Source organism: Lytechinus pictus, chromosome 19, assembly GCF_037042905.1.
Source record: "Lytechinus pictus isolate F3 Inbred chromosome 19, Lp3.0, whole genome shotgun sequence".
Taxonomy (NCBI): domain Eukaryota; kingdom Metazoa; phylum Echinodermata; class Echinoidea; order Temnopleuroida; family Toxopneustidae; genus Lytechinus; species Lytechinus pictus.
The window spans coordinates 5,791,512-5,812,807 of record NC_087263.1 but is presented as its reverse complement, the minus strand read 5'-3'; the positions used below and the strand labels follow the sequence as shown (position 1 = coordinate 5,812,807).

The following is a 21,296-nucleotide window of genomic DNA, read 5'->3' as shown; positions in this document are numbered from 1 at the left end:
ACAGTTGCTACCTGTTATGGCATTCCTCTCAATAATCTGGATTATACTTGAATATGTAACTTTCCAATCTTACAAAGTGTGTATAGTGGTCATTGAATATTTTTTTTAATGTTTTGTGAGCACTTGTTATTGGAATCTTTCTTAGGTATCTAGTACCCTCTCTCTCATCTGCTGTTGAAACCCTCCACTCGAGAATAAGGATCTGGATGTGTAGCCTATAATGCCTTGTGTACTGAAACGGCAAGTTTTGTTTGTGCTAGTCTTTGTGTAGAGACCCACTTGTTGAACAAAGTTTCAATCAGGGTCTGTGCCTGCAGACTACTCTCTCTCCTTATTGCTTTTTTTTTATCATTTACATGTATATTTAATGACCATTGGAACACTTATCTTATAATGATCTAGTGTTTGGATATCAGACAGCTACAGGCATGGATTACATCCTGAAATTTTCAGCTCATTCCACATTTGAGAAGTGGCTTTATATCATAAAGAAGAAAAATCACTGAGATTTTTTTATTTTGTCAACCCATCAGAAGAAATAAAATTTAATCCATATTTTTCATGCACATGTTAAAATTGAATCAATACTTTTGAATAAGTGATACGTTTGAACGTTACATCAGTACTACGTTACATAACAAGAAATGTTAGAAGATAGTAAACATGTTTTCTAATACAAGAAATGAGGACTTGACATTTTCAAAGAAATGCCTGCAGTAATAGTACTTCCTGTCAGTTTAATAATTGTGTCCCAGACAAAAAACATGTCTGTTAATGTTTTATCAAGGCCGCAAACAGGTTGTTAAGTAATGAAATTTACAATACCAGTATGTGCACTGCAATTTGGATCACGAAAATTAAAACCTTGTGAAAACTGACAACCTCTTTATCACGTTTGCATAAAATGTGTACCAGCATATTGCCACTGTCGGCCTGCCTTTGCTGAACTGTTATTAGTATTACATCATCTTCAGTGGTCAATTGACACATGTATTTTGAAATGCCTCCTCGCACCTTGGTTTCTAAAGCTTACATCCATATTTGGAAGATCGAGATTGATACGAAATTGTAAAATGAATAATTAGTGTCAATTTCTTGTCTTGCCCATTGAGATTTCTTATGTACTATGTGAAGGCCCACATGTACATGTATATGATTTGCTATGAAGATATGTGTATTTTTTAGAAATAGGTGTAATTTATATATTTGCGAAAGTTTCTTTTGACATGAGCAACATTTGTCGGGTTTTTGACAAGCGAGCCTTCCCTGCAAACACCAGAAATTGTTGAACCAAGACTAGAATTGAGATTTATTCATTTGTTGTTGAACTTCTGCTGGGAATATGACCATATGGTTCTGTCACCTGAGTACTGCATAATTGTATCAACAGATTTCCCGAACGAGGAGTATGAATGAATATAAAACATGTATCTGATTAGGAAATTGATAAACAAGGAGATAATTATTCATGAAATCATGAAATATTCCTGGATCTCTACCCCGGGATCCATGACCCTATGACTGCAATATCTGAAACGAGCATTTGCATTACCTGGTGGGTGTTTCATAAAGCTGTTCGGAAGTTAAGAGTGACTTTAACGATGACTGGTGAACCTTTCTTACGCGCTAAGCCATCGCCAATTAACATTTTGGTGTACACCATAATTACCACAAGAAAGGATCACCAGTCGTTCTTAAAGTCGCTCTAAACTTACGAACAGCTTTATGAAACACCCACTAGTATTAAAACTACATACTACTACATGTACATGTACCAACTACGATAAGTTAGTAGAAATAGACAGTTTTCACAAATTTTTTTTCTTTGTGAAGTGTCTTTCAAAATTATGGATTGACAACAACTTTAACAGTTAGTGTGCAACTTGTTCATCTATGAAAGTGTTTTTCAAGTTGATTGATTATTTGACAAGTATAATTGCAATCATGAATGCCGACAGAAATGTCAATATATCATTCGCTTGCACCTGGCATCGTATGGTTCTGAAGTGCTTGCCATTTTTTTTTACACATTCCGGTAGATTTCGATGACAAAAAATATTGGCAGAACTATATTATTTTCAGTTTGATGCGATTATGTTGTCAGTGGATGAATGAAAAATTGAATATATGAGAAAGTAGCTCCATTTGATTTTAATAAGATATAGAGTTATTCTCGTGGCAGTGATGAAGTTAGCCTGGCGTTGATTTCTTGACCACACTGTGAAGTGTCTATTCCAACTCACTACATGTATAAAAGTACAGAGTATGGACTGCCAAAAGAAAAAAAGGATGTTTGAAAATTTTGTAACTTTTCAGCAAAAAGAAAGAATAAAACATGCACTTTATACTGTAATATTGAAATGATTTTCAGTGAATATGGTACAACATTTATAACGAAGATGAAATTAGAGCATTCCAAAAGCAGTGATCAAAATTGTTGTTTATTCTAGAAAAAACAGAGTTTGATTGTTGACCAACCTCCAGAAGGAGAGAAACATAAAATCCATTTTTTAAATCAAATCTTAGCACTTATACACAATCATGTAAATATAGATTCATACATTTAATAACCCCTTATCAAAATAATACCTAAAACTATTTGATCAAATCATTTACAATGGTTTCCTTCCTTGTTGTTCTTGAGATCTAAGTGGCTTCAGTTCAAGAGCTCCGTCAAAAAACAATTATATCTTGTTCATCAAATTGAAAGGTTATCCTTTATTATCTTCAAAGGTTGACTTTGAAAAAAAAAATGATAGTAACAAAGTCCACCATCAAAGCCTTACGGTATATATATATTTACTTTATGGACGTGATTCCTCTTCTACATGTATTTTTTTTTTGGGGGGGGGGTGGGTTGTTGACCTATACAGGTAATACATGTTCAAGCAGGAATTGACTTGAACCTTGAATAAACCAGTTCCTTATTTTTGTCCAGGATAGCATCAGCAATTCAGCCTTTTATTCTTTAATTGGGTCCTTTAGTACACATTAACTCTGTTTCATCCATAATAATTAATGATAAATTTGCCCTTGATATGAAAAAAGTTTTCAATAAAAAGCTCAACATTTTCCTGCATTTTTAAGCGGTGATTTTTTTTTCACTACATGTGTTTCTCATGAAGAAAAATGATTCCAAGTACTGCTAAACATAAACATTTACCTAAAGTGAAATATTGTTCTGTAATGAATACACAGGATATGTTATGAATCTAACTTTGGACATTGCATCCTGTTTTCAATGAAAGAATTGCAATTTGAATACACTTCATTTCATGTTTTATTTATTTGATATCAGTTTGTTTTGGTATTTGTAAATGGATAACACTGAGTATTGATTTACGTACAAGTGGGCAATGCATATAATTGCATCTTTATTCATGAATAACAAACAAGTAAATGGTTTATTCAACAAATAAACATTGAAATTAATTGTACAGTATACAGTACATTGTATTCAACTTAAAGGGACAGATACTAAAAGGGCCAATTTTCGCATACTTGGTGATTAGCACTAAAGTGTACAGCAACATACACAGACTAGATACAGCTCATTCGAATCGAGTTGACTTTGGGAGTGGGCTATACCGAGCGAGGGCAAGCGAGGGAGCACCGTCAATAATTTCCTGTGATGTCACAAAGGGATTGGTTAGACGATGTCTACGGGACAGAATTAGACGCTTCCTGTGCCATTGGGGTGCATGGATGCATCTTTATCATGGGAGCAAGAGTTGCATGGGCAAAGATCAACGTGTCTCCTTGTTTTGCTTGATGTGTCAATGTGGATTAGCCTTTAAAATCCTTTTTCAATGTAAAAGGTTTTGATGATCTGCCGTACTTAGTGGGTGGAATTCACTGCCCTTTAAATGATATTTTGAAGTATATTTCTCCCACAAAGAACTAATGAACAACCCAAATTCATTGTGGGCCTACATGTAGTTAGCATGGTAGCCTACCTAAAAAGTGAGTTGGAATATTTTCCCATTGCCTTTTACAGGACTTTCGGATTACAGTTAAACATACATGTTTGATGACAAAATGTTTTTCAGAGAAATTCTCTACAAAACATGCTGTTGTACAATCAGATTACACTGCACCTACAATATGTATTATTGGCCTGCCTATTTGTAGACAATTGAGTTATTTTTATAAATACAGACCTTATCAGTTATCATGTGTTGATTTTCTCATTACAATACAATGATGGCCCCAATGTTTGAGGGGCATTCTATGTCTATTGATTGTATTCACATATGTTCTTTTTATAAACAATATGTTTGGAATGATTGAATTACTTTCCCAAATATATCGGCTATTCCATGTTTTCCCCATTTAATTCACTTTTGTAGGCTACAGTACTTCAGTCTGCGATTCATACATCATGGATAAAAATAAAACAGTTATTTTATTATTTTCAAGTTGGTAGAATCTGCTGCATTTCATAGTTTTGCTTCCTGAAAGTCATCAGTGTTATTTCCTCATACTAATTTTTAGAGTGTGATAATTAGTAGGTAGTATTTAAATATAGTTTTATGTTACCTGCAAATACCTCCCATTTCCCCCCTGACAGTACATTAACTTCTTACCTCTATTTTTATCTTATTTCCCTTTCTCTTATGAGAGAACCCAGTTGTTTTATAAATAAACAACAGCCGCAAAGCTTGGTTACTCCAGTAAGTCGCCACAGTGGTGATCACCTTTCGTCCCCATGTCTCCCCTTCCTACCTTTCCCCCCTCGCTCCCCTTCCCTCACCTCCATTTTCTCTCCTTACCCAGTTTTCCCTCCTCCCCCCTCTTTTCCCTCCCCCCCCCCCCCTCTTCCCTCCCCTCTTCCCCCCCTCTTCCCTCCCCTCTTCCCTCCCCTCCCCCTCTTTTCCCTCCCTAGTCTGCTGTGCAAACCTTTCACTCAAGTCAAGTGGTCTGAATATGCAGCCTATAATGACTTCATGTATGTACAGAAGGCCCTCTTGCTCAGGAATTGAAACAGCAAGTTCTATATATGCTAGTCTTGTGTGAAGACCCACTTGATCAAATTTTCGATCAGGGTCTTTGCCTGCAGCCTACTTTCTTCAATCGCTATCCCCCCTTTCTCCCTCCCCCCCCCATTTATTCTCATTCCTGCCACTCCTCAAACCCTTTTCTAGCATGATCCTCACTTGCTCCCCCCTCAGACCTGCCAACCAGTACGTTTTTGGCCGTATTTAGTACGATTTTTCAACCAAATTTTTTTTTTTTTTTTTACAAAAATTGTCATTTATTGAGAAAAATCATCTCTATATGTCTCTATTTCATAAAACGTACACAAATATGGTTATTAGATCAATGTAATTTCAGGTAACTTGTTTTTTTTTTTCAATCATTTTGTAAAAACCAGGGTGAGTTATACACAAGTTTCAATGTTTTTTTTTTTCATCTGCAAGAGCAGTGCGCATTTAAGCTTGCATGCAGCTTGAGCGCCGTGATGGGCGAGTGTGCCAAGCATTTTATTATGAAATACACTTTTTTGGGGAAAATATTTATCTCACACGGTAAAAATACTGATTTTTTTTGTCAAAATACTGATTTTGGGGGATAAGAATACTGAAAATGCAAAATACAACTTGGCAGCTCTGCCCCCTTCTCTTGCCCATGCAATGAATGATACTATAATGAAAATATTACTATGCCCTTCAAAGAGGTTTATATTGTACTATGTACCATGATCAATACATCGTGATCACCTTTCCCTTCCATCTGGTTTGCTATATTGAATGATCCTTGAATTTATAACAGGTGATTGGATTTGGACTTTTACCGTAGTCATTTATTATTTAGTTTCAGACAGGATGTAGATTCTGAACCACTGCAAACATGGTGAAAATATTAGCATTTACATTTATGAAGCTGTCACATTCCCTGCATTTTATGAATCAATTTAATCCTAGTTCAAAATATATTTTTGACTTGAAATTTGAAGGAAAAAAAACATGTATGATATAAATATATGATATCCAAGTCCTCTGTACGTGTAAATTCATAGGGACGTTATATCATAATGTGGTATATGCGTTGTGCACTATACAAGAACTGTGTTTATTTGATAATGAATGTCCTTGAATTTTGGTTGTCCTGAAAATTGAAAAAGTAAAATTGACATGAGCATTCTCTACAAGTTACATGTAGGTCTATATTGTTGGGGTGCAACCTAGATTTATCAGGGAATAGTTAGACTAATACCTTGGTCTGATTATCAGCAAACCACCCATTCTCTCTGGTTTGAAACTTGATCGTAATTCTTTGAATTATTTTGAATGATCAAGGATCTGACCTTTGGACATGACAATGTACTCCGTTCCATTGCCTTTCTCTTATCACACAAAACAGCATTCCATTCCCAGTGTATAATTTGTAACATCGCATTGTGAGATTAATTTGATAGAACTACGCTGTATCAGTTACTATTGGTTTTTAAAGACCATGTTCTTGTTGACAGTATCTGATAAGATCATTGATAATTTTCTTTTGTCATTGTTTTGGATTTGAACTTGGGATCTGACTTTGTACTTTTGACTATTTTAGGTGGGGGGGGGGCATACTAGTAGTTTAACAACACGGTCACAACCTTTCTAAAGTGATAAATGCTATTGGCATGTTTTGATGGGTTGTAACTTGTATTTGAACTTGTACTTATTATCACATAGTAAAACCCTCCCCCTTTTCATTTCAACCTGATGGTCATAAATGAATGAAAATTCCATAACCAGATAAATATTGTAAAAATATTGGCATGATAACAATGTACATTGAAAATTGAAGGAAAACAAAAACACTTCCACCACCATCATTGAACATTGCTCGTAAAGTACCATGCATTAATGTATAGTCTGAATAATATGAAATTGGGACTGTGTTTTCTATTTGTCATCACTGACGTATCACAATTCTTTTATATACACATGCGAGTGTGCTTAGTATCACTGAGCTCTGAAAGTCACACAGCTCATTGAAGGTCATGTCTTCATGAATGATAACGGAAGGACATTTCTTGTGATCATATGATCGCAAATTGACCTCATTTGTTTAATAGATCACATGTTGCAGTGTTTATATGAATGAAGGTGAACGAAAAGACATGGTTTAGATTGTGAGGATGATTTGGAAAGACTAAGTATTTGCTTTGATGAAAGTGTTTGAGTGGGGTTTTTGTCGGATGGATCAAGACAAAAGGATCGAGAGATACTGTCTGTGCTAATAGGCATTGTAGGAATTAAAGCAATTTGTTGTATTCTATTTAATGAGTTTTATTTAAGTAATGCATGTCAATATACATAATTCTAAAAGTATTTATTTGTGTTTAATGTTTGCAATTATTCTTCTATCCAAATACTAGTAATAAGTATTGCTACTCAACATTATGATTTGACAACATCATAACATTATGACAAGATCCAAGATTTTTTTTAAACATCGTATTCCTTGCTGTTGAAAATCTAACCGTAAAATCTCTTCTTGACCTTTGACCTACAGCCGATGACCGACCACCTTGATGGCTTATCTTCCTCCAGCTACTACGAGTATGATTACCTGTTTGACGATGACCCGCTGCTCTCCTCCGACAAGATGGTGTCGGGAGAATCCATTGATCCGTCGCCGCCCCACATCACCGACGAGCATAGCTACTCTATGATGAGTGAACCCAATTCGCCCATGATGAAGGAGATTAAGCAAGAAGGTGGGAAGAAATTTGATTTATTCTATGGCCCGTATTCTGATGTCCGGTTTAATTTAAACTCTGGTTTCAAGTTGCGCTTTAACTATGGATAGCCAATGGGGGCATGAATCTGTAACAGTAGAATTTCAATGCATTAGCTAATTTTTGTCTCACCTGCAAAGCAGAGTGAGACTATAGGCGCCGCTTTTCCGACGGCGGCGGCGGCGTCAACACCAAATCTTAACCGAAGGCTAAGTTTTTGAAATGACATCATAACTTAGAAAGTATATGGACCTAGTTCATGAAACTTGGCCATAAGGTTAATCAAGTATTACTGAACATCCTGCCTGAGTTTCATGTCACATGACCAAGGTCAAAGGTCATTTAGGGTCAATACTTCAGTGTATATTTATTGTCTTCCTCTATGAATCTTTCAGATGATTTGGACAGCAACTACGATCCCGAAGGCCTCGATGACATGCTTCCCGTTTCTCCGGAGACCGAGGACCACCAACATATCTCCTTACTCTCGTCAAACCAGCACACCACCGCCACCACGCCCGCCGGCTTGACCACCGGCTATCTACTCATGGACAAGCTGACCGGCGTCAAATCCATCTTGACCACTGCCAATCGGACATCACTGACCAGAAACGGAGAACTGAAACCAACGTTGACCACCTTGCAGCAGAAGCAGGAAGGCTCGAAGATCAAGCTGGAATTGGTGACGATGATGAATGTGGATAATGGTATGTATCATGATACATTGACAAGAGGAATATGAGAAGGGAGGGGAGAGAGGTGTGGTGGAAAGGACGGAGGCAGGGTGGAGAGGGGAGAGTGTTGGAGAGAAGGGATGGAGGGAGGGTGAGGGGAGAATGGTTTGGAAGATGAAGGCATGTTTATTATGTTTATTGTTTAATAAACACCTTCTTAACAAAATTTAACTTGCACAACGAAACAAATTAATTGATGGTTGAAGACTGGTGTCTTGTAAATAACTTTAACTTCTGCATAGTTTCAACTTATGGGAGTTTCAATCGATGTGCATGGTTGCTTGTACTCTACCAGTTGTTACACTGGACCATACCAGAAGTCACAGTCACACACACAAAACTAAAGCCTGACATTTACTAGATTTAAGATTTCAAGACCCCAACCTAATCTTGACTGTGGTTTGTTTCATCCTCAGGACTGGATACGAATCATCAGATGCCACCGACACCACCGGGTAGTACTGCCAGCGACAGCGACGGGAGCGAGAGCCCACAGAGGTCCACGCCCTCGTCACCCCGTGCCTTACCCATCCAACCTGCCAAGAGATCAATCTGCCGAACCGTCTCTCCTCAGCTCTTCACCAACATCCAGGTAAACATGTCAATGATGATGATGAGGGGGAGGAGGAGGAGGATGGTGGTGATGATGATAATGATATGATCATGATGATGATGATGATAGTGATGATGATGATGATATGATGATGATGATGATATGATGATGATGATGATGGTGAAAATGATGATGATGATGATGATAATGATGATGATGAAGATGATGATGGTGATGATGATGGTGTTGGTGGTGGTGATGATGAAGATGGTTATGATAATGAAAATAATGATAGTTGTGATGACAATAATGATGGTGATAGCTTCTTCATGACACTAATGGTATTGAAAAAAATGATGCAAGTTGTGATGATGATAAAATGCCCCACTATAAAAACTCCAGCAAAAAATCTACCAATATAAAAAACAAATAGCCATCGATGGGCACTCAATCTTAAAAAAAGATGAACCTCCAATTGACAAAAAATAGCCTGATCTACAGAAAAGACAGAACAATCCCTACAAATATGTCTTTGTAATATTTTTATTAATAGAAACTGCCCCAATCTGGACCCCTGCACCTGACGGAGGAAGAGAAGAGGACCCTGAGACAGGAAGGCTACCCAATTCCAACCAAATTACCCCTCACCAAGGCTGAAGAAAAATCCCTCAAGAAAGTCCGCAGGAAAATCAAGAACAAGGTGAGGAGGCAAAGCCATAGGTCCCTTAGAAGTGAAAAGTGAAAACAACTATTGTGTGGGAATCTGGGCAAAGGGTGATTGCCCACCCCCTGCCAGAAAAAATGAACTCAATGAGAGTTGCTTCTTTCACTAAATCGCTGAATAGTGAGCAGAGATTTACGGCCGACTTTCTGTGCAAATTATTAGTGAAAGGCCTCAGTATCTGTGATCTGCTGTGCGCAAGCAATTTGCTAGATATTTGGTCTCAAATCAAAGAAAAGAGTTCACTCTTCACTATTAGTGTAAAATTTAGTTATAAATGTATATTTGGTGATTGTAAGATCCATTTCTGAAAACAGGTTTCCCCTTTTATGTGGGACATATGGGTTTATGTCGTATGAAAATGGAATACAGTGTCACAAGGTCTTGGGGAAGGACTGTCCATAAATTGTTGCTGTTTTCTTTCCTATCGGATCAGGTTACAGTGTAAGCCTGAAATTTATGAAGGCCTTTTGATCTTCAAAAGAATGACGAATGAAGCATAAATCAGTGATGTAACGGATGTTGAGTAGAGCATAATGATTAACAACGGCATAAATTTGGGTTTGTGTTTCAACCACATGGCATCCTCATGGCAGAGTACAAATTGGGCTACTACCCACAAGTGTATTCCTCCTGTGGCTAATCTATTGGTTTCATGACATTTGCTCTGGCGACAATTGCTCCGCTGTAAATTCCACACACCAACTTCAACCCTGGATTTAACACTATACCTTATCCTAAACCTAACCATAAACCTGACATATAACTATTGCAACCCTAACCCTTACTGGACCTCTAGGAAGAACAGAGCCATTATATCAATGGCTCTGAATAGAGTGATCCATCCGTATATTTTTATGTGCATGTTTAGATATTTATATTTATTCTCATATCTTGTGCAATGTATTTTATTGTGATTTTTATACGGTAAATAAAACCAAACCAAACCCTGTGTCTTAGACGAAATAAGGCCTGGGGAAAATGTTGTGTCACCATGCTATTATGTATAAGCTCTTTTGGGTAAAATTATTATTTGCTATAACATGGACTGACTGTCATTCTTTCAGATGATCAACTGATATATTTACACTACATTTTGTCATCTTGATTTTCCCCATTGGTATGAGACAAAATGCAAATGATGCAAGCCTAGCTATTAAAAGATTCATGAAGCTTTGCAGTTATGGCAGCTGTCTTTGAAACCTTAGTTTTGATTGTCTGCCAAGCCTTGTTACCATGGTAAATACTCTTAAATAGCAAAGTTACCATAGTTTCATTGTGGCACAGACCCCAATGATGGGTTTACGATTAGGGATACAGCAAAACTCTGGTGTGTTTTCTAAATCAGGAAATTATTTTTTTTTAACAAGAGAAACAAAAAATATGAAATTCTCGTGTGGTTTCCCTTCTAGATCTCAGCTCAGGAAAGTCGACGGAAGAAGAAGGAATACCTGGAAGCTCTAGAAAAAAGGTGAGAAAAATCATTTCCTTAGACTATCTGAAAACCAAAGAAAAAATGGCAGGTGTCCAAACTCCTATGTGTTTACAATAATATAAACAGTTTCTATCCCAATTAAAAAAGAAGAAATATTCTAATAAAATGATAGTAACGTTCCCTTTTGTTTAGGTCTTTCTCCACTCCTTGGGGAAGATTTCTGTTTATGTTTATTTTTAAGGGGGTAGGGATGTTGGGGCATCATTGTTATCAAGTGAAGATTACAATTTCTTCATGGATATCTCACAAATATCTAAACGGCTACGGGTTGGAAGAAGAAAATCAATAATTATCTTCTTCAATTAACCTCTCAGAATGGATTCATACACGAGCGAGAACACGGAACTGAAACGCAAAGTCGAGAACCTAGAGAACACCAACCAATCGCTCGTCTCACAGCTCTCCAAACTTCAGTCTATCGTCAACAAGATCTCCAAGCCTATCAAAGCTCATTCAACTCAGACCGGTACTTGCCTCATGGTAAGATTAACATCAGATTAATTTATAATGGATTAGCATCAGATTAAGATTGATTTCTCACGCATTAGTATCAGATATTAAGCTGAAGCTAAATTTGCAACACAAATGGAGTTATACTTGCATGCCATTCGTGATTGTTGGCAAACTTTCTTCATGCAGTCCATTTGAGGACATTTTTTGAAGGTCAAATTCATTTAACCATGATGATAATGAGCTGCATGGTCATGCTTGTATCATAAATAGATCTCAGAAAAATTGGGGGGAATCTGTTAATTAGCATCCACAGCTTGTGTGTTCACCCTTGGGGTTAGGACACATTACAGGAAATTCTGCACCAAATTTGGAGGGAAAAAAATGAAAGCCATCCACAGGATGAGCTCCCATGATGAATCCCTACTCTGATTACGCACACCCCGCCCTCAGAATCTCCCCCACCTCCCTCCCCCTCACAGAACTCAAACCCAATCCCACCCCTCCCTCACTGAACTCAACCCCACCCTCCTCTTCCCCTCTCTCACTGAACTCAACCCCACCCTCCTCTTCCCCTCTCTCACTGAACTCAACCCACCCACCCCTCCCTCCACTCAACTCCAATCCCCCTCCCTCCCCTCCCTCACTGAACTCAACCCCCTCTTTCCCTCTCTCACTGAACTCAACCCACCCACCCCTCCCTCCACTCAACTCCAATCCCCCTCCCTCACTGAACTCAACCCCACCCTCCTCTTCCCCTCTCACTAAACTAAATTCCAATCCCCCCACCCTCTCCTCTCAGAATTCATCCCCATCCCACCCCCTTAAACCCCTCAGTGGCTACCCCTCTCTTCTCCCCTCCCTCTAAATCATAGAGCTCATTGGTCATGATTATTGGAAATGCAATAGAGATGGCAAGCTTGTAAAATTAACACATAGCAATTCTTGGAAATAATCAAGGATTGTTGTAATGCGTGTAGTATAACGCAGACAGAGAGTCTACCGCCTACCAGTAACAGAATAGATGAAAATGAAAGATACACCTTCTCCCCAGAACATATTTCAAACAACATACTGTAAAACTTTATTGCTGTGATTATGAATTACATAAGACTATTCAAGCCTCCCAATAGTTAAACACAATCTATGACATAACATCTCAATGCTTAGTCATTGACCATTTAATTCTAAGCTGGTTCGATTTTTAATGAATAATCAGTTTTGATTTATGATTAACAAAACCTTTTCTAAACAGAAATTACATCAAAAGAAATAGTTATACTCCTTCTTTTGAAATGTGATACATATCTTCCGAGTTTCTTTTGCCTATCTTTTAAAATTAAGTTTTTATGTCCCTTTCTGTTCTAGTTTCATATTTATTTTTACGGTACATTTTAATATATTTTCAAACATCTGGGGTTTTTTTTGGTGGTGCTGTAAAAGAAATGCTTAACAGATATTATTTTGAAATGAAAGCAATTTCATGTTTATTTTAAGGATACTGTTAGTTTGAAACATTAATCCCCTAATAACAATGCTTTTGAAAAATAAGGTTTAACTGAAATTGTTAAATGAAAGCAATTTGCTGTGCAGCTGTGTTTGTAGTTTTGATTTTGATAGTGCAGTATTTTAGTGTATTGATACTATTTTTATCTTCATTGAATGAACTAATATTATATTTAGTCCATATTTTATATATATATATAGCTAACACATTTTACAAATGATAAATTTTCTCGCACATACCAGTGAACTTAATCGATAACATTGATCAGTCATCGCAGACGCACGTAGCAATCATGACACATATTATCATGTGTGTGTGTGACTTTATTATTTATTGTGCTGTTTTTTGTGTCCATTTTATTTCCCCCCTCCCCTTTCCCTCCATGCTTGCTTATCACCTCCCCATGGCCTGCCCGCCCGCTCGTTCACCCGCCCGATCATGTATCATACGCACACCGCCCCCACATGACAGCCCCCTACCGAGTCCCGCCACCACAGCCAGAGACAGTGCAATACCAAGAGATTGAGATGATGAAGGAGGCCCTCTATAGGGCATTTTAGTGCAATCAACGATTTTTAGGACAAGGCACAGGTGGGGTTTTAAATCTCTTCGAAACAGAATTATTTTTTTTAAATCTCATTTTAATCATGGCTTCTGCATCTACTTTTCATACCATGCTTGCCTAATTTGAATATTCAAAAGAACATTTGCATATTCATGAGATAACAGGTGACTGATCATTACTTTTTCACTTTCAAGTTGCAAATATCTATAGTAAAAATTATTCAAGGTTTTGCAAATTTCAGAATTTGAAAATTTGAGCAAATTTTGTAGATAACCCATGTGCCTTGTCGAAAAAATACTATTTGATGACAGAAATGAAGAAAAAAAATATTTTGATTGCATCTCTCTTCTCAATTGAAACTCTGACTGACATACATATACGTGGTTATACTCATATTCGATTACTCAGTGATAGATTGATTATAAATAAATGCATCTCGGCCAATATCTTTCTTTCCTCCATTGCATCTTTGTTAATCTACAGCAAACCAACATTCTAACAATTCCTAATATGGCACAACAAGCTTATATTTTACCTTTCTGAGCTCTCCTATTATTTTTTGTGGTCTTTCCTTTTTGTTTGTTATTCAAACTTGTTTTTTTACTATAAGCTCCTGTGGGAAATGCGGTGTCTTTCCTATTTTCAGCAAAATCACTGCCATATTAAACATTGGTTTGACTTTTAAAAAATCTGAGCTAGAAGGTCACACTTGTCACCTGTGTCTGTGATATGTTACAAAAATGAAGCCCAGAAAAAATTGCGTTCGAAAATAATTATTTAGTGCTTCAAAAATTGAAATATAAAGTGACCGAAAACACCATCTTAATTTCATCCCATACACTTATGTGTACTATTTAGGCGTCTTTAAGACGCCTATTTACAAAATCGAGGTTTGCCTTGTAGTTTTAGCTTTTCATTCTCAATAATGGTTGTTTTCAGGGTTTATTAGTTCTAATACATGCACTTGTACACATGTTTCATCTTGGTTTGAGAATTTTTTTAATCGGCTGCTCACAAAGTTAAACAATACCTTTAAAACATTGCAAATGCTGTGAAATTTCCTAAATTCATGATTGTTGATACACCCTATACCTCATCCACCCCTTCCGCCAACCTCCCGTCCCCACACCCTTCCATTTATCTCTACCCATATTCACTCTTGTCATGATTGATACAGATAGTGATTGTTTTCATTATATAGTATCTTGACATTTTTTTTTTTCTGCACCATTCCTTTTCCTTTGCCTCTGAGTCAGGCTTCTCATAATAAAGTTACACTTTAGGGTTCTAAGTTCATGTTGTTTGTAGGAAGGTGATGGGATACTTTTAAGTTTCTGCTAAACCACCATTAAAAAAAAAACATTCGATAGAAATAAGATTGCTCAAATATTTACTTTGAATACATGTTCAACCATTGATCTATTTTCATCACAATAAACTTGTATTTCGTGTGTTTCATTATATCCGAAAGTTGCAGATGGACCGTTTCATAGATATGTAAATCTGACTCTATTACATGTTTCTGTGTTTTGTTTTTTTACCTTCCTGAAATGAGTTTTCTGTTATTATTTTATAGTTCATACTCTCAAGTTATCATGGCTTTAGCAGTTCATGAAGTTCAATAAAAAAAATTTAATCTGGGCGTCAATGCCGTTGAATGCACAAAAAGGTTGATAGGAATTTGATGATGGCATCTGTTTGTCTCAAAACACAAACAGATTTTATTTGCACCTATGTAAATTTGAATTGCCCATGTATTCATCTCTTAGATAGAGGTTTGCATTTTATTGATCACCAACAAATTTCTTTCCGCTTTTGTCTTTGCAGGTTTTAGTTTTATGTTTTGCAGTCTTCCTGGGATCCTGGACCCCCCATTCTTTCTTGAGCAGTAACCAACACCTGCCCAAGATCTTCTCTTCGTCCCCGCCCAACAACGACATGCCACACCCATTCTTTGGTCCCTATGGTAACAACATTCAGTACTCCGCCCCCAGTTTCCATGGCGACAATGACGAGGACCAGCCGGACCCGATTTTCAGGATGTACGGTCCCAAGCCAGCGTACGGTTCAGACGACGAAGACCCCTATGCCACCAACTCTAGTAAGTTATCGCAGTTATTTCGTTTAGATTAGGGAAGGAAGGGGAGAAGGAGGAGGAAGGAAAGAGAAAGAGAAAGAGAAGGACAAAGGGAAAAAGAAAAAGAGATTAAAGATAATGATCGATTGTGGTCATGACTTGAATTGTAAGGAAACTCTCGAAAGTTTTTGTAAACTGGTGATTTGGTTTATGCTGTTGTAGCTGGTTTGGCATAACCTCGAAAATATCGAGAATTCAAATAAATGCAAAATATTCAGATGTAAGCCATATAAAAAGAACGGGTTTGATGGTAGTTGGATAGAGAAGGAAAGATATGGGTCTAAAAAGCCAATGTTATTTTATTTTCATCCCTATACCTTACAGTGCGCTCATCTCGCACCCTGCTCTCGTACCAAGACGAAGAAGATGCCTTCGCAGGCGTTGATCATCGTTACCATGACGATAGCCACGCCCTCCTTGACAACATAGCCCCAGAAGCCCCGAGCTTTGCCAAGATGGCTGCCGCCATGATGACGGGGCAGGGGTCGGAGGTCGCTGGTGTGGAGAGCGAAGAGACCGGCTACGAGGCCTACATCATGCACCCTGATATGGAAGCCAAGATCATTCCTGTCGATACGATGGCCCTCATCAACCGCTCCTCTAACAAGTGAATTAACATCTCTTTGCATGAAGCAAACATTCTCCTTGGTCTGTGTAGAAACGTAATACCTCGCTAAGTCATTTATCTTTTAAAATAAATTAACATCATTTTATAGAGATGAGATAATCGGTAGGCTGTTGGTGTAATGTTTATCGGAAAGCTGGAGCTTATAGGTTGGATTAGATCGGCCAAACTGTTACTGCTGCCATTAAGAGTTATGTCTCACCCTTTTTTTGAGCTTCCAGAATAAGTATTTGGCGTATATTCTTTCTTTGCTGGCATTTTAATAGAATACAAATTAGAAAGAACGTCTGCTTTATTCTCAATCCAGTTAAGGTGTGTCCGCATTGTCCAATCACTTCGAACAGGTGAAGTTTAAAGACCGTTGGAACAATGAAATAGCTAATTATATTTAAAGACTGTATACCCCCGGTAAACTTGGTTGTTTTTAAGGGAGCTTGATTTTTGGCCGCCATCTAGCCATGAAAGTAACTTGAAAATGAGTGCTTGAGGGTGAGTCAATTTTGTGACTTGAGGTTGTGAATGGTAGGCAGTCATGTCTCCTTGGCTCGACGTGTGGTTCAGGCCCAGATTGGGTTTCGAACCAAGAACCTGCGCCGCGCCATGTTAGTGTTGGATGGAGTTGCCCTTGTCATAGGAATGCTATGTCTAGTTTATCTAGTAAGATCAGCCACTGCCTTTAAATGTTTGATAATATCTATTTAACTCACAGAATTGTTTATCAGTCAATTTGTGAATATAAATAAATAAAGGAGGGGTGATGTTTCAGTTAATTGCTCCAATCTGAATACAGAATATTAATTTATTTCCAAGGAAGACAGTGAGTGACTATTCAATTGGGTATGGATAAAAAGTATAACTTGTGCCTTGTCGTATTTTAATTTAGAAGATTATTTGAATCTTCATAAAGTATGTATATGTGATATTGATAATGGATTTGAAATTAAATGAATAATGAATTATTGGCAATCATGGCCATTGAAATGAAAACTGAGAAACGATCTCTGGAAAAAAAAAAGAGAAATGATTTCTTGGTCAAAAAGTATTAATGATTATGTATTCCAAGTGAGGATCGAACATTATATGAATGGTAATATATTACTTAAGGATCATGGCTTGTTAATTAATTCTAATAGTAATTTTGTGTGCATCGTTATGATGTTAATATTCAGGTTTGTTAGATGAACAAAAAAAAACATACCTACCACAATAGACATGTAGAAACTCAGTTAGCCTTTGAAAAGCTGTTTTTATTATTATTGTAATGCTGCCGGCCTCAAGATTTGTCTGAGGAATAGTTTTCCCCTAACCAAGGTTTGTAAGAAAGTATGATTATGGATCATTCCTTGTAAATGTTTTGATAAATAATGGCAAATCAGAAAATCACTATATAGCAGATAGATGTTGGATAGAATATGCAGATGTATCTGTTCAAGTTGAATCCTTCGGGACTTTAGAAATCTGTTAGATTTTGGCAAATTTGACGTGCAAATGATCCACAAAGTTTTGAGGAATGGTCAATAATTATGATTTGAACATAGCTTCAAAGTTTCAAAACACTTTAATATTTTGCTTTCAACGATTCAGTACGAGTATCGGCTCCCTTTTGCTCTGCATTTAATTTAGTATTTATGCCATGGTGCTTAATATTCAGTCAGGGAAAAAACTGATTATTTTTAATTATTTTTTTTGTTTTAAACAATGAGAGAAAATGGGTGTTAGTGTGATGTAGAATTTGTAGATAGATAAGTATATATACATATTAATATTTATTTGTTTTTGTTTTCCATCTTTTTTTAGGAGAATTCAGGGTTGTGCTCTTATTTCCAGGGGAGCCTTTCATGAAACAAATTTTCAGTGATTTTCACTGACAATGTTGGTCTGAGCCAATCAGCTGCCAGGATTTCTGTAGCTTATAACAAATAGTCCGTGAAAATCAGACTAAATGTTTCATGACATTTTTTTCCTAGATGTGAACAGATATGTTCTTATTTTAATGTTTATTTTCCCTTTTTTACCTTTAATTTTGAGGATTTTTTTTTTAATTTCTTGTTTTATTGGTAGTGGAAAGTCCACTCTTCTTTTATCTTCTTGTGCCAAACAACAGCTGAATGTGTTATTAATGTTTATTCATGAGTGACTAGGAAATGAGATAATTATGAATATTAATTAGTGAATTATGAATATTTATGAGAACTATTGTGTGAAACATTCATAATGTAGAAACAAAAGAGTAACCCTGTGTATGAATTGCCAAAATAAGTAAACTGCCTATTTTGTCTGTTACATTAAAAAAAGGTTAGATATATGTATGCCCCTGTTTGTTTTATTAATAGTCTAGTCGTTAGGCAGAGTTTTTGTTATTTAAAATTAAATATGTCTAATGTAAGTAGCGACTTGCAAGGCGTGTGCAGGTCACAGATGCCTATTTTCTAAATTATTTTTTGTTAGGAAAAAAGAGGGATTTTGTTGATCTGATATTCCATTCCTTGGGTGGTGATATAACCACATATTTGTTATTTATAATAATCATGATAAATAAGTAAAGTTGCCTGTATCATCTGTTCATTATGTAAATGAAATTTGATAATTTGGTGAATATTAAAAAAAAAGTTTCTGAGACCAACACCTGTCTGGGAATTTCCTACAATAGTTGTACTTTATGGGAAATGTTTTTATTATTTTCAAATGTCATTTCTATTTCTTTTAAAAGGTCTATCCTTAGAGGTGTATTAGAAAAATGTTTGGTTTTATTTTATTGGTGTTATATTGATTTCAACAGGAGTTTTTATTATTATTATTTTCAATTGTTCTTTTTTAGCATTTTTAAAACGCCTATCTTTAGAGGTGTATTAGAAAGTTGTTGGGGTTTGTTTTTATTTGGGGTTTTATTGATTTGAAAAGGAAACTATTGTTACATGGTGTCAGCTTAAGGTGTGCAGTATTACGTTCAATTAATTGATTCATTAATCAAAGAAAGAAAAGTGCCTTATTGAATCTCGCTCAGAAAGTGTAGTTAGGAAAATTATTTGTTTCACTTTTTACTCTCCTCTTTGCTTTCATTCTTTTATATTTCAAATTCTCTCAATTTATGTAAACTTCTGTAGATAACTGTACATAAATAAAATCATATATGAATATTTTCTTTTTCTGAATTCTGTTTAGTTTGAGCCATACACTTGAAAAACTGGCAATGGCTGAACAAACTCTGCTTATTTCTGAGGATTATTTCGTGAAATTGTATATACATCTCGATTGATAAATCATTACTATTAAGCCTTGACAGTATAATTTCTCATATGTAATCGTCTCTTTATTTCTTGTGGAATATTTATAATCACAATCATGAATGTCTTATTTTCAAATTGTACTAATTCGTGGCATAACTCACATTTTTGTTTGGAAAGAAATTCCCAGGGGTTACACACATATGTGTACCTTTAGGAATGGGTGGGAAAAAGATTTTTTGCTGAAAAGGCTTCCAGTTTTTGTTTAAAAGTATATTTTTAAATGTTTGCCCAAGATAAAATACAATTGATGAAAAAAAATCTACAAAATGATATTCTACTGTGGTTTACATTGTATTGAATTGTAAATAAAATGTATTTCCATTAGTATTGTAAAAGATTTTTTTTAGTCTTTTTAATCTAATTTTCAAAATGAGTGGTGTGTCTGGAAAGTATGCAAGTCTAGAAAGATGTATGTCTAGGGGGTGTTGCAAGAAAATATTTACAATCAATTGCAAATATTCGGTTGCTATTTTACAATTGATAGATCAATTTTAGTTGTAGCTTATCAGATTACACTCCTTGTTTCAAGGAGCAGATTGGCAATCAAATGCCAACTTGCAATTGATTCGGGGACCCAAAATAGACTTGCAATTGATCGCAAGTTTCTTGCAACACCCCATAAGAGGGAATTGAGTGGAAATATTCTAAAAGAAAGAGATATATCCAAATAGGAATTTCAAACGGGTTGAAATTGATTGGTTTCTCACATAATGGAAGTGATTTGTATATTAGGCATTGACAGGGAGGGAGGGAGGATAAAATAACAAGGAAGAAGAGAGAGAGAGAGGAAGGGAAAGGAGAGAAAGGAAGAGAGAGGAAGGGAAAGGAGAGGGAGGGAAAGGAAGAGACGGAGAGTAGTCTGGAGGCACAGACCCCTGGTTTTCGCAATACACATAGTGCATAATGCAGAGTCTGAAGTAGTCTAGTCTTTACTCTAGACCCTGTTATTGGTTAAAGTGTCAGTTATGAGTCTGTGTTTGCAGACTAATGGGAGAGGGGGTGAGAGGGATTATTAATAATGATAATTGGATTTATATAGCGCTTTTTCCAGAGGATACAAAGCGTTGTTGATTGCATAAGACAAGTTAAGGTTTATGGTTATAGAAGTGTGTTTTGAGATGTTTTTTGAAGAGGTCAAGAGAAGAGAGGTTTCGAAGAGATGGAGGGTGTTTGTTCCAAAGACGGGGGGGGGCAAGAGATTTTGGAATGACATGGGAAGGAGCGGCTGCAGAACGAAGAGAGTATGAAGATCTTTGTTGCTGAAATAATGAAGAAATGTAAGAAGGTAGTGTGGTTGACAGAGATTTATAGGTTTGAACAAGTATTCGATAATGTATTCTATCAGAAACAGGTAGCCAATGTAGTTCATTTAGAAGAGGGGTAGCATGACACCATTTTGGTTTTTGACAGATTAATCGTGCACATTTGTTCTAAAGGCGTTGAAGTCTTCCAAGATCCTGTTTACTAATACCCCCAATTATTATCCAATT

At 36.4% G+C, this 21,296-nt stretch overlaps 1 protein-coding gene across 1 annotated transcript; it reads left to right on the top strand.

Annotated features, from left to right (window-relative positions):
- The first annotated feature begins 5,297 nt into the window (after nt 1-5,297).
- On the top strand, nt 5,298-20,143 carry LOC129282409 (cyclic AMP-responsive element-binding protein 3-like protein 2). The gene is made up of 8 exons (XM_064113756.1): nt 5,298-7,711; nt 8,128-8,439; nt 8,883-9,058; nt 9,573-9,719; nt 11,153-11,211; nt 11,550-11,715; nt 15,585-15,858; nt 16,219-20,143. Exons 1-8 carry the CDS (start codon nt 7,510-7,512, stop codon nt 16,503-16,505), a joined length of 1,623 nt encoding a protein of 540 aa, XP_063969826.1. The 5' UTR covers nt 5,298-7,509; the 3' UTR covers nt 16,506-20,143.
- The last annotated feature ends 1,153 nt before the right edge of the window (nt 20,144-21,296 follow it).